Below are 17,106 nucleotides of genomic sequence, written 5' to 3'. Positions count from 1 at the left end.
TAGGCTTCTGCTTATAATATTGATACAATATTAGGAAAACAAAATTGCTAAAATAATATCGAGACGATGTTATCTCTGTGATACTGCGGTATTGTTATTATGTTAACATTCAATTAACGTTAGAACAAAGTGGTTTCCAAGTTGAGTATTTCAGCCAGTGCAAGCAGCCAAGAAAGTAGCTGACTTAGGAAGGTTTCTCGGCACTCCAATGTTCCGTATACCTACATTAGGCATTGCGACGCTATGAAATTTCTTCCGCGAGGACGGTAGGTAATACGGCGTTCTATCACCTACCTTGCCTCAGAGGAAAGATTAGAAATCCAAGCTTGTCTCAGAGGTAAAATAAATATCCTGCCAATACTACGGCAATATTTTAACATCAAGTTTATGGCAACATCATGATCACAATATCCGCCGAACAAGCTTGGAGCAATATTATTAACATAACGTTGTCACAATATTGAATATCCAAGTTTGTCTCGGAAGTAAAATAATGTCCTACCAATATTGTGGCAATATTGTCAGGATAGGCTTGGAGCAGTCTTACAAACCTAACCTTGGCACAATCTTTGGGCTCAAGCTTGTCCCAGAGGTAAAATAAATGTCCTGCTAACATTGTGGGAACATTAGCAAGATAAGCTTGGCAACTCTATTCAAATGTGAAAAAATGTCATACTAAGCTTGTACCAAGGTCAAATTTCCGATTGGGTATTTAGACTGAAATTCTGATTATTATGCTGATTGTAGACAAAATAATTCTCTGATCACGTGGAAAAGAATTTCCTTTAAAAACTTACTCCGTACAAACAGGAATAAGTATTTTCTAAACCTTGAGTGCAGAATCTCAAAATATGCAGCATTTCATGAAATAAAAAGTTTTCACAATTTGGACGGTTGAAGAATTAGGAGGAGCATTTTTGAACGCGGGAAATACAATGACAGTTTGTACTCTAGCGGATTTTCAGTCTCAAAATAATGAAAATGGGCCTGTTGCAAACTTTTGCTAGAGCAAAAATAAGAGTTGCTTCCTGAAGATAATGCCTCAAAAACTACGATGAGCGCATTGGCAAAGTCTGAAACTCATAACTTCACAATCTGCGTAAGAAATTTGCGGTTTTTTGAGCTTCCCGCTTCAAAAACGATACTACGGCACAGGTGAACATTTTGATGGAGGAGTCGTTCCATCGTCGGCAATACTCATCATGGCCGACGCCAATCCACCAAAACACGTGTGATGGGACGAGATAACACCTAAACAGGATTAGACCAGACAACAATCGGCGTGTTTACGTTCATATTTTCCTCGCCCGCCTTGATTGATCTTGAACTCTCCTCGAATTACGCGCGGAACTGCGCAAGCGTCCGCCATGAGGAATATTGCCGACGATGGAGCGACTCCTCTAACAAAATGTTCACCTGTGCCGTAGTATCGTTTTTGAAGCGGGAAGCTCAAAAAACCGCAAATTTCTTACGCAGTTTGTGAAGTTATGAGTGCATTTCAGACTTTGCCGATGCGCTCATCGTGGTTTTTGAGGCATTATCTACTGGAAACAACTCTTACTTTTGCTCTAGCAAAAGTTTGCAACAGGCCCATTAGAAGGTCTTTGCGAAAACATAAAAAACCCCGTAAATTCTGAAACGTAGAGTATCTGCTTAGGCATTTGATAAAATGCCTGATTTGACTATTTGCCGGCGATAGATCTATTGTACTGGATTTCAGGTTCGACTCGGGAGTGAAGAAGAAGGGTTTCTTTATAAAATTAATCCAACCTCTCTCAGTGATAGTGCGTAACGACCGTAAATATATTCCGAACTGCGAGTTTGATCATTTTTGCGTGCTTGCGTTCAAACTGCCTTACATTTAAATGAGCCAAAAGGGGGACTGCGCATGGTTAGGAAACTTTAAAATCATTTATCTACGTTCATTTAAAATGTTTGAGTTTAAAAATGGCTCCATCAGTTTATTTTTTGGTATTTTTTCGTGGGATTCCCCAAGAGTAATGCAGAATGTGTCGATATAAACATTCAAAACCATCGCGATCTAAGACTTCAAGACCAACCTCTCCCAAAAGCTAACTCAGCTGTGCGTTGCGTCATTTCCCGAAAAATGAAGCGTGACTCCATTCCAAAATGGCAAAATTGACTCAAACAATGCTAGATGTTTCACAAAAAACGATCGAATAATATCTGTCCAAGTGCTGATTTTTGCGGATAACCCGAAGAAAAGTCTATTAAAATTTCCGTTAAAAACGCCAAACCGTTGCCCTGTAAAAATACGATCTACCGATAGGAATCTTGCGGAGTTAAAATGCAGTAACGTCCTTCCGTATGGAAAGTTAAGCGTGTCTTTATCGCTGCCGTAACTTGTAGACCGGGAGACGGAACCTAAAAGGTTTTCCCTGTGTCCGGGAGAACACAAGGCGGGAATTTATTTCGGCAAGGCCTCGTTCCTATCCTGCCAGGCTAAGAAAGAACGCCGTATGAACATTCCAGAGTTGCCAAATTTTCCTTGATAAAAATGAATTTTAGACAACATTCATGCGTATTTTTCCTGGAAACTTTCACATGTTTTAGATAAAATTGGGTACAAAATTGTCTGAAAATTTTGGAAAATCATACTCGCAATTTTCCCAGTAAAGTCGGTTTTCATCGGAGGAAACATGGCAACGTCTGAAGGCTCATACGGCGTTCTTCCTTAGCACGGCAGTATCGCCCTCGCGGGTAAGCGTCCCGATGGAGGATCATCAAGTATTAAAACGACTCAAATAGTGGCTTGTAGCGTTATGCGAGAACTCGACCTAAATAAATGATACGGCCTGCATCTTTCCACTTACGGGAAGTTATGTCCTGTTGCGCTGGCAAGTCTCATCCTTTCACGTTTGTCAAGTTTACAGGTTTTTCGCGCCTTCTCAACCCTAGCTTAACTGAAGGATACGAGTAGCATTCATTGAAAAGTTCAGACCGCGCGAAACACTTGTTTCAGCTGAAACTCCTTAAAAGAACATCGAATTTTGTCAACATTGTTTGAGCTGTCTCGAAAATAATTGAATGAATCAGAAAATAAAAAAGAATAAATTGGACTGTCAGCTTCAGACATAGGTGTCCCCTCAAGGATCTTTGAACTTAAGGACGACAGACAGTTAAAAATGATTGTATTTTATTCCTATATTCCAGGGGCGGACTGGTAGTCGAAAAGTTAGGAGGCGACCTAGATGTGGGGGCCCCTCCTGTCGTTCGGGGGCCCCTCTAAGAAGGTCAGAGAGCCCTCCCCCGGAAAATTTTGAAATATTTTACACTTTTCAATCGTAATTTTAAGCATTATCTGAGTTAAATTCTACAGTACTTGAACTTCAAAATAACCCATTCTCAGGATTCTTCGGGGGCCCCTTCATCACATAAGCTTTAGGTGATCTTTCATGTGTCTTAGGGACAAATTTTCAAGGATTTCGGGGCCTTTTAGTGACTGAAAAGGATAAAAAATTACAACATTACGGGGGAAAAACAATGACTTGAAAAACATTCACCGCGGGGGCCCCCTCGGAACTTCCGCGGCAAATTGTTAGGAGGGTATCGCCTCCCCGCCCCCATGGCCAGTCCGCCCCTGGATATGATCGTGTTCTTGAACGTTGATTCTACTTTCGATTCGAAGACCTAATTTGACTGCATTTTGCAATTTGGAACTATAAATTCTGATTCTTCTGGAAAAACACTTATGTGCATAGGGAAACTAATGGCACATACGTTGTTTTTAAACCGGGCTGGAATTTATAGTTCCAAATTACAAAATGTAATCCAAATCATGACTCCGAGCTACTCTCAATCGCTACAATCGACACTTAATGACTCTAATTAACGCTCATCGTCTCTTATTAACTATAAATTGACAGAAATTGGTTTATCAACTAAAAGTGGTTAAATCCTTTGATGCTTCAAAGTTGGAGTCCAATTCAACTCGATCTGCGAGTCAACTGACTCCACTTTGTCTTCAATGTGGCAAAAAAGTAAATTATTTAGGACAGATACACAAATAACCCGAATGATTTTACGTGTTTCAGGAGAACGAATAAATAGAAAAAACAAGCGAGTTTATCCTTCATAAAAAAAGAGGCTTGACGAAATTTTTGAACTGAATACTCGCCCTAATCAATCTCAAAATTATTACCACCTCATTTGTTCACGAGCCATTCCATTTAGAATAACGCTCTCGTGTAAGTGGGTGCGATTAAAGGCGCCGGGGAGGCGCAAGAAGAACACAGTTCAGTGTCGTGGTGCAGGGTGTCTACTGAGGTCCACAAAAATAAAATAAGTACTTTTTCAGTACTTTTTAGGTACTTAAGGAAAAATTTAAGTACCTCGCCTTGGGGGAAAATTAAGTACTTTTGAAGTACCTTTTCGATATGTATCGCAATTCTTCAATTTTGGCACTGCCGCGCTCTTTACTTCGGCTATTCCCGTGGCCTTTCCGGCTGTTTCCGTCAAATCTAAGGAAATGCCTTATTCCGCTCCTCTACAACAACCGCGCTCTTACGGGCTGACATTGCACTAATACGCCTGACGGACAACGCACTGAGGGTTGCATAACTATCAGGCAATCGAACTGAACGCGCAGCGCAAAATGCGAAAAATTACGGGCCTTCCGCGAGATTTACGTACTTTTAAGGTACTTACGGACCGACCTTAAAAAATGCGTACTTTTTCCGGACTTTCCGGACTGGTAGACACCCTGTGGTGTTAAAGATCGATTATCGATATTCCTCCATTTGAAACTGTAGTAAAGAATCGATTATTAAGGTGTTCGTTGAGAAATCTTGATCATCGATCCTTTTCCATAAAAAATGGCAGATCAATCGATATAATGCAAAGCACGCCACGCCACTGACACAGTTTAATAAAAAAAAACTCGGATAGGAAAAACATATGTTTCATTGCAAAATCCCCTTTCAATTTTTCAACGCAATGTTTTATTCGCGCGCACGTTCCAGTCCTTTTTTTAATCGAAAAAAAGTCGCTATCTCTTCCATTTGTTAGACTCTTTACACTCACAAACATGAAGCGACTAACAATAAGTTAAAATTCAAGTTAAAATTCAAGGCAATTGAAGAGTGCAATTAAGGTAAACAAGAAAAATATCCATTCAACGAGGTAGAATGAAACATTAAAAAAAAAAAAAGTTTAAAAGCGGAAGGAACATTAAAACACGCAGACGTTAGACGTTTTTTGGAACATTAAAACATTTGCTGAACAACACTCCGCGCACCCGTATACAGGGTGTACCAAAAGTCCGTCCCACCCCTGCTAACTTTTGAACGAATTGAGCTAGGGTAATGAAACTTTGGGAATGTTCCTATCTCAAAGGGGACCATCTTTGGGGGGGGGGGTCAAAATTTTGGTCCTCCCTCAGGGGGGGCGCGCGGGGCCCCCAACTTTTTTTTTCAAATGGCAACCCCTATCTTGTGATACATCATTCGAAAGAGCATAAAAAACTAAGAATTTTGGCGCAAACAGCAGATCAATATCTTAATTTTTGACCGAGTTATAATAGGTCAAAGGTCAAATTTGACCTATTTTCAAAAAATCATAACTCCGGTTCAAATTATCGTAAAGAAAAAAATAAAACGGGAAAATTTACCAAATTGTGTCCGCTTTTAAGTAAAAATTGCAGAAATCACTTCGCTGTAATTTTAAGGGGGGGCTCGGACCCCCAAATACGTCAATTCAAAGGTCATTCAATTTTCCCCCCAAAAAGGCAATTTCCCCTAGATTTGCCTCCACATTATCTCAGTAAGGTCAAAATTAGTTCAACATTACGTTGGCAAGTCCCCAAATTTCGGGAAAAGTTTAAAAAAAACGAAATTTAAGGTGATTAAATTTGACCGTTTTATTTTTTTCTTTACGATAATTTGAACCGGAGTTATGATTTTTTGAAAATAGGTCAAATTTGACCTTTGACCTATTATAACTCGGTCAAAAATTAAGATATTGATCTGCAGTTTGCGCCAAAATTCTTAGTTTTTTATGCTCTTTCGAATGATGTATCACAAGATAGGGGTTGCCTATCGTGTCCGTATAAAATCGTGTCCTAATGATATCAGATTGAAGATCAATAGGTCATATTTCTATCAAACAGAACTATGTGCAGGTGGGAAAGATTGGGTCTGCTCGTTAATGCTCGGGCCATAAGAATGAATGGGAAATACAGGGTTATCCAAAAGTCACTGACCACCCCTGTAACTTTTTTCCAAATTGAGATAGAAGTTTGAAACTTTGGGAATGTTCCTCGGTCTAAGGTAGCAACTTTTTGGTCCCCTCAAAATTTTGGGGGGCGGCCTCCCTTAAGGGGGGCGGGGGCTAACTTTTTTTTTTCAAACGGCAACCCCCCCTTTGTGATACCTCATTCGAAAAATAATAAAAAAAGAAAATTTTTGGCGCAAACCGCAGGTCAAAATGTTCATTTTTGACAAAATGGCGGCCGGTCAAAGTTCAAAATGGCGGAAATTTGGCATCTCTGTTGTTTATAGACGGATTGGTGTGAAACTCGGAATCGTAGGGTTTTTCGGGATGAGAAAGACGATTCTGGCATTGGTTTTCCAGAAAAGTCAGTCCTTTTCAAAATGGTGGCCTCGAGCGGGAAGTGAATATTTGGGCTGCATATCGTTGGATTTGCATGAAACTTGGTATCTGGGGTATTTCGGCACAAAAAGAACGAATCTTTCATTGGATTTTTGAAATTTTGAGAAATTCCAAAATAGCGGCGGAAAAATTGCGATAAATCAGTTTTAGGGCTCTTCACCGATGGATTTGCATGAAATTCGATATCCTGGCGGTTTTTGGCTGGACAAAAAGGAATCTTTCATTAGATTCTTGAAATATCAAATAATTTCATGCTAATCCATCGGTAAAGAGCCGTAAAACTGATTTACCGCAATTTTTCCGCCGCCATTTTGGAATTTGTCAAAATTTCAGATATCCAATGAAAGATTCGTTCTTTTCGTGCCGAAATACCCACAGATACAAAGTTTCATGCAAATCCAACGACATCCAGCCCAAATATCCACTCCCGCTCGAGGCTGCCATTTTGACCGCTGCCATTTTCAAAATGACTGACTTTTTTGGAAAACCAATGCCAGAATCGTTTTTCTCATCCCGAAAAACCCTACGATTCCGAGTTTCACACCAATCCGTCTATTAACAACAGAGATGCCAAATTTTCGCCATTTTGAACTTTGACCGGCCGCCATTTTGTCAAAAATGAACATTTTGACCTGCGGTTTGCGCCAAAAATTTTATTTTTTCATTATGTTTCGAATGAGGTATCACAAAGGGGGGGGGGGTTGCCATTTGAAAAAAAAAAAAATAGCCCCCGCCCCCTTTACGGGGGGGGGGCGCCCCCAAAATTTTGGGGGGACCAAAAAGTTGCTACCTTAGACCGAGGAACATTCCCAAAGTTTCAAACTTCTATCTCAATTTGGAAAAAAGTTACAGGGGTGGTCAGTGACTTTTGGATAACCCTGTATAAAGATACACTGGGAAAAAAAAACACATTGGATCTAGAGTTAATACTCTTAAAAACATCGACAAGAAAAAGTACTCTTGATTCAATCAGAATCTAGCGTACCTAAATCAAGAACCAAGCCTTTCAATTTGAGCGGATTTTGTTTTGATTCGAGCAAAAATCCGGTTGAATCAAGAATATTTTTCCTTGTCAATGTTTTCAAGAGTCTGGACTCTAGATCCAATGTGTTTATTTTCCAGTGTAGTTGATAATATGAATGAACTGAACATGATGGTTCCGAATTGCAAGATGTTTACTTCTGTGGGACAGATGCGAAATAATACGCGTACGTTCAGAATAAGTAAGTGTTTTTCAACCGGAGGAGAGAACTTAAAAAATTGGCTTCCCGATAGTACGGATTGAAGCGCGGATATATTTTTTGTACGACCGAAGGAAATGTTCAAAACTTTCATAGAAATTCAGGTGCCGGCCTAGAAAATAGGCGACGCGACGAGACGTTTTAAAGTTCTAACAGCGGTTTTCCTGAGAAGGGCAGGAGTGATTTCCGTTCCGACTACAAAGGACCAAAGTAGAACGTGATCCTTTTAGTTCATAGAGAGAGATCGTGTCGCAAGAAAGCAGGCTTGATAATGCTGGCACTCATCCGAATCACGCCTTGCAATTGTCTGCAAATACGAGTAGGAGCTTCAAAGACCAGATTTTAATCGTTCGGTTCTTTCAAGCATAACCTAGGGCGCACACGGCACAACCTAACGTACCTAACGATTCATCAAGGATGCATCGCTGTCCCGGGAAGGCAAAGCCGGGGGTCACACTATACGAAGGATCCGTGCTACGGAAACAACCCGCGTGGACATACGAATGTTGCGAATTTCCCTCCGTGTACTTGTCCATTTTCCAAGATTACACATATTTTTCCTACTAAAATGTTAGTTACATTAAATCAAACGGAGAATTTGCAAGTGACTAAAATTTGGTTTTCGTTTTTAAGTGGCAAGTATTGAATGAGCTGAACACGAGGATATCCTTGGTTCAAAAATTGAACAATTAAGGTATTGGAGGAAGTATGACAAACACAGGAAAAAAAACGAAGTCCAGATCCTGGATCCTGGATCCTGGATCTAGAGTCCAGACTCTTAAAAACATCGACAAGAAAAATACGTACTCTTGATTTAATCGGATTTTTGCTTAAATCAAGAACCAAGCCTCTTAATTTGAGCGGATTTCCTTTTGATTTGAGCAAAAATCTGGATTTTACGATGTTTACATGAGTTGAACAGGATTTTTAGATGGTCGCCATTTTGAAACTTTTGATGACTAAGTTTTGAAATTTTAGGTGAACCCTCTTCATGCTTACACTAATGCCTGTGCAAAATTTGGTGGTTATCCGGCCAAATTTAGAGACGTGAAGAGGTTTTGAGCAGCTAGATTCGGGTTTTGACACACTGTGCGGCAGCGCGCGGTTCCTCATTAACACGGTATGACTCTTTCATGCAGGTCGACGCTGCACGGCGCTTGAATACAACTATTCGTGCTCGATGAATGTCCGTATCGCATAGGTCATAAATTGAAGGCGCATTGATATTCTTCATATTGCGCTGCTCACAGCAGCCAACAGCCAACAACAACACTGCGTCTTTCGACGCTGTCAAGTCTTAAGCCGGTTCCGACGGACAAAATTCCAAATACAAATTTTGAGATGGTTTTGTACGCTTTTATTACTTAATGTTTCTCTAATTTTAAGAAATAAACCATGCGACAATAACGTGCCAATTTTAAGGTTAAAATTTTAAAACGTTTCCAAAAGAACGAGTTACCTATAGAAGACATTGAAACATGTACTACATCATGACTGCATCATATTCTCATCATATGTACTTCATCATGAGATTCTCTCGTACCCTTCAGTAAGAAAATTTCCCCTATTAAATTAATATTTTCGGAAGATATTAATTGCTTGCCTTGACATGGAAACTGACCGAGCCTGTTATTTAAGAAACAATGCTCTTAAGCGTCTCGAATGAAATGTAAATGCCTACGTCAATCATGAAATGCGCGGCTCTTGTCTCGGCTTCCAATCCCACCCACGTGGAATTTAAGATTAAATCTCATTGCCTCACAATGGATCGAGTCAATGGGAGAGGTCGGACAATATTTAGAAACTATAAAAGCTCATGACTCCGCTCATACAAAACTTTGAGGTTTTTTAAGAGGTTCTATTGGTTTTCTCGTGAAATTGTCTTCTGGGAGCACCCCTCAAAATTTAAAATTTGACGAATTAAACATCAAAATTTGCAACTTTAGTTAACATGTCATGTCTAACCCCTCTGATTGACTCGAGCAAAACGAGCATTTAAAAGTTGAGGTGAGCTTCTTCCGTCTGCGTCTCTTTTTCAGGAGAAAAGTTTTAACTTTTTTTTCGCAGTATCCTCTTCTGGACTGTGCTTAAATTGAGCCCTGACATCCGATTTAGATATCGATGACCGAAGTCAGAAGCCACGTATTTTGAGGGCGGTGTTTCAGAATGGGTCTCTAGATGAAGCATGCGTTAAAACACTAGACAACATGTCTTTACTTCGAACTTTTTTGAAAAAAATGAATCACAGATTAGAGAGTCTAAAAATGAACTTCTGAACAAGATGTTAATGTTTACAATGAACATTGGTCGGTTCAGTTATAGCCGTATTCATATCTGCTCCTTAAACAGCTTCTATTATTCTCCGGGGGCTCCATATGATTTATAATATTTATGATTTGATAAAATAGGAGCGAAAGTATATTGAAATCGTTTATTTGCGTTAAGTGTTTTTCGGTTCAAAAATCGATTTTCTTAAAGGACGCGTCGATAGCCGATAGCCTTCGCTAAGATTAGAAATGATATGAAAGCGGACCACGTCGTCGCTGCAATGCACGAAAAAGGTCGGTTCTCGACTGGCTCGGCACGCAATTATTATTTAAAAGCTCAACTTTTTTCATTAGCCAGATAACGGCACCGCCTTTCCCACGAGAAACATAAGCGGTGCCATTACCTGTTCGCTCTCAGTTCTCACTCACCGATACTTTTAACGAGTTTTCATCCCTGAAACTTACCAACGCTGCTTTAATCTCTCGTATAATAATTTAACCTCTACAAAGGAAGGTGGGATTGGTTCTTTCAAAGACTCGTTAAGTCATCGGGTTTGGCTTTCTCCGACCGCGAGAGCTAAAAAAACAAAAAACGAGCAAACTAATTTATTAAATTGTGCTTGAATCTTCTTTTAATCGTTCATTTATGAGTAAGTATTTATTAATTTAAAAAAAATCGGGCTCTCTCGTTTGAAAAAAGGGATGACCCTACTTGCGACAAGCGTATTGCTGAAGGTTAAAGGGGGGTCGAGGAAAGAATGGACCGAACTTTTATCAGTGAAATCGTCCTTTATCAACTCTGGTCTGACATACTTGAGTCTTTTAGACCCGACTAATTCAATGAGGCCATACGCAATTGCCCGACGGAGGAAGGTGAAACTTTTTTTCACTGGGAAAGAAGTTTCTGTTACATGAATCGCAGTGCGGCGTTCTTCAGTGGTCGCACTGTTAGGTCTGAAAAACCGTGATTCCGTTCATGCAACCGAAGTATTCCTTAAATTTGGTTCATGCTTTCAAACAATTTTTACGGTTCGGTTTGGCTTGAAAGTTTGGCTATACAAACCGAGGTACAGCTCATGTATTGAGAAGTGCAATATTACATGGACCAAATAGCGCGGTCGATATAAAACACAGTACTCCGGTTCGTGTGATATGATACTTTCTATTAGCGACTCCTAGATATGCCTACTTTAACGCTTGCGTGAAGGAAATAGGTATTCTACAAAATTGAAGGCGATTTGTAACCGTCACACACGGCAAAAATTCAAAATGGAGTCAACAGTTGGACAGTCCGTTGATACATTATGCACTTCGTAAGCATTAAAATAACGATTACGAAAGATGAAATTTCTGCGTGTGAAAAACAATACAACGGCAATAATACGTGATCGCTCTAACCATTTCATCGGAAGTTAACATTAACAATTATTAATTTGAAAAATCGGAAATTTTACTTCACTTTAAGTCGCAAAAATGTCCCTTAGACGATGGCTTTGATATTAGATATAGCCTTGAAGCAGCTTTGCAAAGACCGCATTGTGAGCCAATACGTAACATTAATGGAAGTCCGATAAGTTTGAAGGGAATTATGAAAGATTGTGTGAATAAACAAGAATGTTCTACTGCGTGGCAGAAAGAAAAAATTAAAAATACATTTTGTCTCACAACCAACGGCTGAGGTCGTTATTTGTCATCTGCGTTTCTAATGGGGCAGTCTCTAAATTGAAGAGAGAGGGTAACGTTTCTATTTTAAGCGATCGTTTATCGACTGATTGCTTTGCCGATTGATTGATTGGCTGGCTCACCGGTCAATTGGACGTATTTATGCTAAAAGGAACGAAGTGCATGGGGTTTGCGTGTGACGTAGTTCCTTTTAGCGTAAATACGTCCGATTGATTGGTTATGTTTAATTACGGCAGGTTTGTTGTTCGCTAATCGAGAGAAGACACAGAAATACATTCAGTTATTTGTATCCCGAGTCCCGACTCTTAAAAAATTGGACAAGAAAAAAAAACTCTGGATTCAATTGGATTTTTGCTTGAATTGAGAACGAAGCCTCTTAATTTCAGCGGATTTATTTTTGATTCAAGCAAAAATCCAACTGAATCAAAGTATTTTTTCTTATCAAATTTTTTATGAGTCTGGATTCTAGATCCAAGAGACTTTTTTTTCTTGGGACGTCAAATTTTTTCAAGTCATCTCCTCAGAGGGTGAATTAAAATTCAAATGTGCACGAATTTCATCAAAAAATACGTAGGTAAGAATCCGTTTTCCCATTATAACTTAAAACGGTCGAAGATACAGTTCTGCTCTTGATGAGTTCAGAATCTCAAGAAAAAATGAAGCAAATCGGTTTTAAGCTACATTTCTGGGGACCGAGAGAATCTGTTTCGGAGGGGCAAACACTTCAGTCGCAGGTTAAAAGGATCTGTACTGCCCATTAAATGCGTCATCTGGCGGCATTTCCCATTTAAACACATGCATTTTAGCAGATTATATCAATTTGTCATATCTTCTCCAATAACTGTTCAAATCATGAACCAAGGGTATCCTCTTGCTCAGTTCACTCAGTAGTTTCCACTTAAATACGAAATTCGTCAAATTTCAGACACCTGCAAATTCTCTATCAACCTATTTGAGCCGCGGTACGATTATCTCATTTCTTTTCCATCTTGAAGTTATTTCTGCCTGACCCCTCCACAAAATTTGATGAGAAACACGACTCAAGAGTTTCCCCCATAAAGTCGAGCACTGTCAAGTCAACGTATGAGCGGATTCCAAGCTCGAGCACTATCGGAGACTTGGGAGCGAGTGACCTCCATTCACGTGCATTGCCACTTGTGGCACGACGACGACAAGACGCGAGAGACCGGGACGAGCGACGCCTTCACTTATTGGGCGCTTCTGGGTACCAGATGCGCCCTTTCCAACCGTTCGACTCCCCCGATGTAACATGTACTATACTACATGCCCTTTTGCCTTATGGGTAATGACGCCATTCTGGTACACCCGGAAAATTGGATTTTTTTCTGCATCTGGTATTCGTAAAAGTTTTCGTGAAATGTTTTGCTTTTAAGCATAACAATCTCGCACGGACGTATTACCTGGTTGAAGTATTTTAAGGCTTCGTTATGCTTAAATGCCTCATATTCGAGGTTGTAGTTTCAGATTGATTCGAAAAAATCACGAATAGTCACGTGATCTCTTCATTTTAGTGACGTATTACTGTGCTATTTTGTGATTGGTTCATTTTCTCGGCACAGCATCGTCAAGCGTCAGCTGTTTGCGGCTCTGGGTTGAAGGTTTAAGGTTATGTCAGAGAGAATAGAAAGTTAGAGGCCCGACTCGATGCTAGGTAACTGAAACAGATGCGCTCGCAGCGCGCTCGCTGGCAACGTACGCAACTACTATTTTCTATTGTTTTCCAGAGGATAGCGGCGGGTATGTTGCTGCCGGACCACCTTCACGTAGGCAATTTGTTATACATCGTCCGTCCGCAATACTCTCGCTTGGCCGTATGAAAACGTTCCTCGCATGCGCAGTGTTAAAGAAGCGCCCTCCAACGCTTTGGCGTTGGAACTGCTTGTTGCTCTTTCACCAGTGTCTCGAGTCGTGAGATACCTCGCGTCAAAACACCAAGCAATGAGCTTAACTCAACGAAAAGAACGACTCCTGAACTGGGTCATGATGAAAAAATTTCATTCACTAAATTTAGGCACCAGCTTAACCCTCGCAGGACTGAACACTAGTGAGATACCTCGCGTCAAAACACCATGCAATAAGCTAGACTCAACGAAACAAACGACTCTTGAACTGGGTCATGATACAAAAATTTCATTCACTAAATTTAGGCACCAGCTTAACCCTCGCAGGACTGAACACTAATTCGGGCAGGGCTCGTGCCTACCCAAAAATTTACAAAATTCCACCTAGGACAAACCTCTGCCACCTATGAGCACTGCACCGTATGTTATTCCATGCATTTGAACTCTGAATCGCGCGGCTACACTTTTAACCGGGGTGTCTACTAAAACAGGCTGACCAAAAATCAGGACTTCAGAGTGCTTTTTCAGTACATTCCCCAAAAATTCGGTACCTCCTCAACAGAAAAATCCAGTACTTTATAGTACCTTCATTTGACGAAATTCGAAAAATTTCACAAATTTGAATTTCTCGCTAAAATTGCAACACATGACAAAAGTTCCGAATCTTCTTGCGGGATTTCCGCACTTTTTCAGTACTTCCGGACCGCCCTTAAAAATCAGCACTATTTCCGGCCTTGTAGACACCTTCTTGTTTTACTCTTCATACCGCACGCCTACGCTCCGTGGAGCACGGTTCACTCCGCGCCGAAGTTAACTTTAAAAATACTAGAATGCATAGTTTCTGAAATTGGTGCGACAGTGCCGATAAACAGTGGTGGGAATTACACTAAATCGCGATTCGTCGTTCTGTGACTGGGAAATTCTCTTGGAATCGTCAATTTTTACAAGTTGTCTCCACCGAATGATACAGGATCCATGAGATGTCGTTATCTCAATTTCTTCCGGATATAAATGTCTGCTGTAATCCAAATAAACCCCGGCTGAGGAACACGGGCCAAACTCTAGCTGAGAGACGCATATTAAACTCAGTCTTGAGGACACTGATTACACTCCTTTATACTCGAGCTAATAGACACTGGCTGACCTTCGGGTAATGTACACCCGGCTAAACCTCAACTACACTCCGGCTGATAGACATCAGCTTAACAGGCCGAGTGAAAGACCACCGGATATTCGACACTCGGGCTACATTCCCGGTAAACTCTAATGGACACTGGCTGACCTCCGGCTGACAGACACGGGCTGAACCTCAACTACACTCCGGCTGACAGACTAGGGCTGAACCTCAACTACACTCTGGCTAGTAGACACCCGACTTCACTCCGGCTATTCTACACTCGGGCTGCATTCCCGGTAAACTTATTAGACACTGGCTGACCTCCGGCTGACGACACGAGCTGAACCTCTCTGCCGTGCTGAGGAAGAACGCCGTATGAGCCTCCAGACGTTGTCAAATTTCCTTCGTTAAAATCCGAATTTAGAGGGAAAATTGTGAATATTTTTTTCCAAAATTTTAAGATAATTTCGAACGCTCTTTCATCGAAAATATCTGAAAATTTTGAAGAAAAATGTGCATGAATGACGTCAAAAATAATGTTTTATTAAGGGAAATTTGACAACTCTTGAATGTTCATACGACGTTCTTCCTTAGCACAGCAGATCTACACTCCGGCTGACGGACACCTGCTGAACCTCAACTACACTCCGGCTGGTAGACACCCGACATTACTCCGGCTATTCGACACTGGGGCTACAGTCCCGGTCATCTTAATGGACACCACTGGCTGACCTCCGACTGAACCTCAACTACACTCCGCCTGATAGACGCCCGACTTGACTCCGGCTACTCGACACTCGGGCTACATTTCCGGTCAACTAAATAGACACTGGCTAACCTCCGGCTGAACCTCAACTACACTCCAGCTACTCGACACTCGGGCCACGCTCTCGGTGAACTCCGGGCGAAAACGACGACGGCTACAACCCGGGTGCACTCCGGCTGGACTGGGATATTCAAAAGGGCGTTGGATGAGAGAAAGGACTTACTGGCTTGCTCGAGGCGGGGTTCGCTGCCGCCGCTCCTCATGCTCTGGTTGCTGCCGGCGAGCTCGGCGTTGAGGGCCCGGCGGCGGACCGACTTGCCGCCGGTGAGTCTGGCGCTCTGAGATCGGGTCGCGGGTCTTCTTCGTCGCGGGGTGCCGGTGCCGGCGGCCGCCGCCGCGTCCAGGGGCGGCGTCCCCGGCGGCGGGATCCCCGACAGGAACACCTCCATACTCGAGATCCCCGGCGCGCAGATCGACGCCGAGCGGCCCTTTTCGCGCTGAGCAGCGAGCAACGCTTCGTCCGTCATTGTCATCGTACGCACAGCAACTGAGGCACGGGCCAGCTCCCGTGCTCCGCGCCCCCTCGCGCCGACGCCTGCGCCCCTTTCGCCGACCGGCCGACCGGCCGACCCGCGCCGCTCGGCACCGAGATGGAAACAGAAAAACTCGCCGCCGGGTTGCCGGCTCCACACCCCGATTCCGTTCGAAAAGTCGACACGCGATGGACCACCGGACATGCTCAGGAATCGAGCATCAAAATGTACACTGGAAAAAGTCTCGTGAATCCGGAGTCGAGACTCGTGACAAACATGACAAGAAAAAACACTCTCAATTCAATCGGATTTTTGCTTGAAGCGTAAAGAAAGTGAGAGGTTTGGCTGTCGATTCTAGCAAAAATCCCATTAGATTCAGAGTATTTTTTCTTGTCAAATTTGAGAGCTTGGATCCTGGATTCGAGAGACTTTTTTATCCAGTGTGTACTTCGGGGTTTATTGCACGCTAGTACCTCAACTCCGGAGTTTTTGTTTTATTTTTGAGCCTATAAAAATCCCTTTCCGGCCACACTCCTAAAAATTTTGGAGATAGATTCTATGCTGAAGTCTATGTAGTGCCCCAAAATATCAAAGTGACATTAATGAGGATGGAATTCACTCTTATTGAGCGGTGCATGTCGTGCGCTGTAATGGTGCTAATTTCACTCCGCATTCGTATCATTCGAGGATTTTCTGCGCTATATAGACTCTAAGACAGAATTACACCCCTTGATTTTTAGCAGAGCTTGCTAATAACTTTGAGGGAGGATATAACTTGCCGGAGAGAAAAAAAAATCCACACTTCTGCAGTTTATTGGTGGGAGGGGTGGGGGGGGGGGGGGGGGGGGCACAGAGGTTTCAGTACCTTTTTCGCGATACCTTCGTGCCTATAAAAATGTATATCCTACCACTCTGAGAAAGAGAAAACCGAAAAACCCATGCCCATCGCGGCTAACCGAAGGTGGGAGGAAGGGGTAGTGCTTCGCCCCTGCCCTGGAAGTGTCAAG

The 17,106-nt window shown here is 41.9% G+C and overlaps 1 protein-coding gene across 1 annotated transcript in view; it reads right to left on the bottom strand.

The window, feature by feature from the left end:
- The window catches only part of LOC109039801 (UPAR/Ly6 domain-containing protein bou), a 155,721-nt gene extending 139,612 nt beyond the window's left edge, over positions 1-16,109 (bottom strand). Inside the window, exon 1 of the mRNA XM_072296104.1 lies at positions 15,790-16,109. Coding sequence (XP_072152205.1) covers positions 15,790-16,099 — 310 coding nt within the window. The 5' untranslated portion in view covers positions 16,100-16,109. The remainder of the gene's footprint in view (positions 1-15,789) is intronic.
- Between the last annotated feature and the right edge of the window lie 997 nt (positions 16,110-17,106).

The sequence above is a fragment of the Bemisia tabaci genome, chromosome 2 (genome assembly GCF_918797505.1).
Source record: "Bemisia tabaci chromosome 2, PGI_BMITA_v3".
NCBI lineage: Eukaryota > Metazoa > Arthropoda > Insecta > Hemiptera > Aleyrodidae > Bemisia > Bemisia tabaci.
This window is presented reverse-complemented; position numbering and strand designations above follow the sequence as displayed.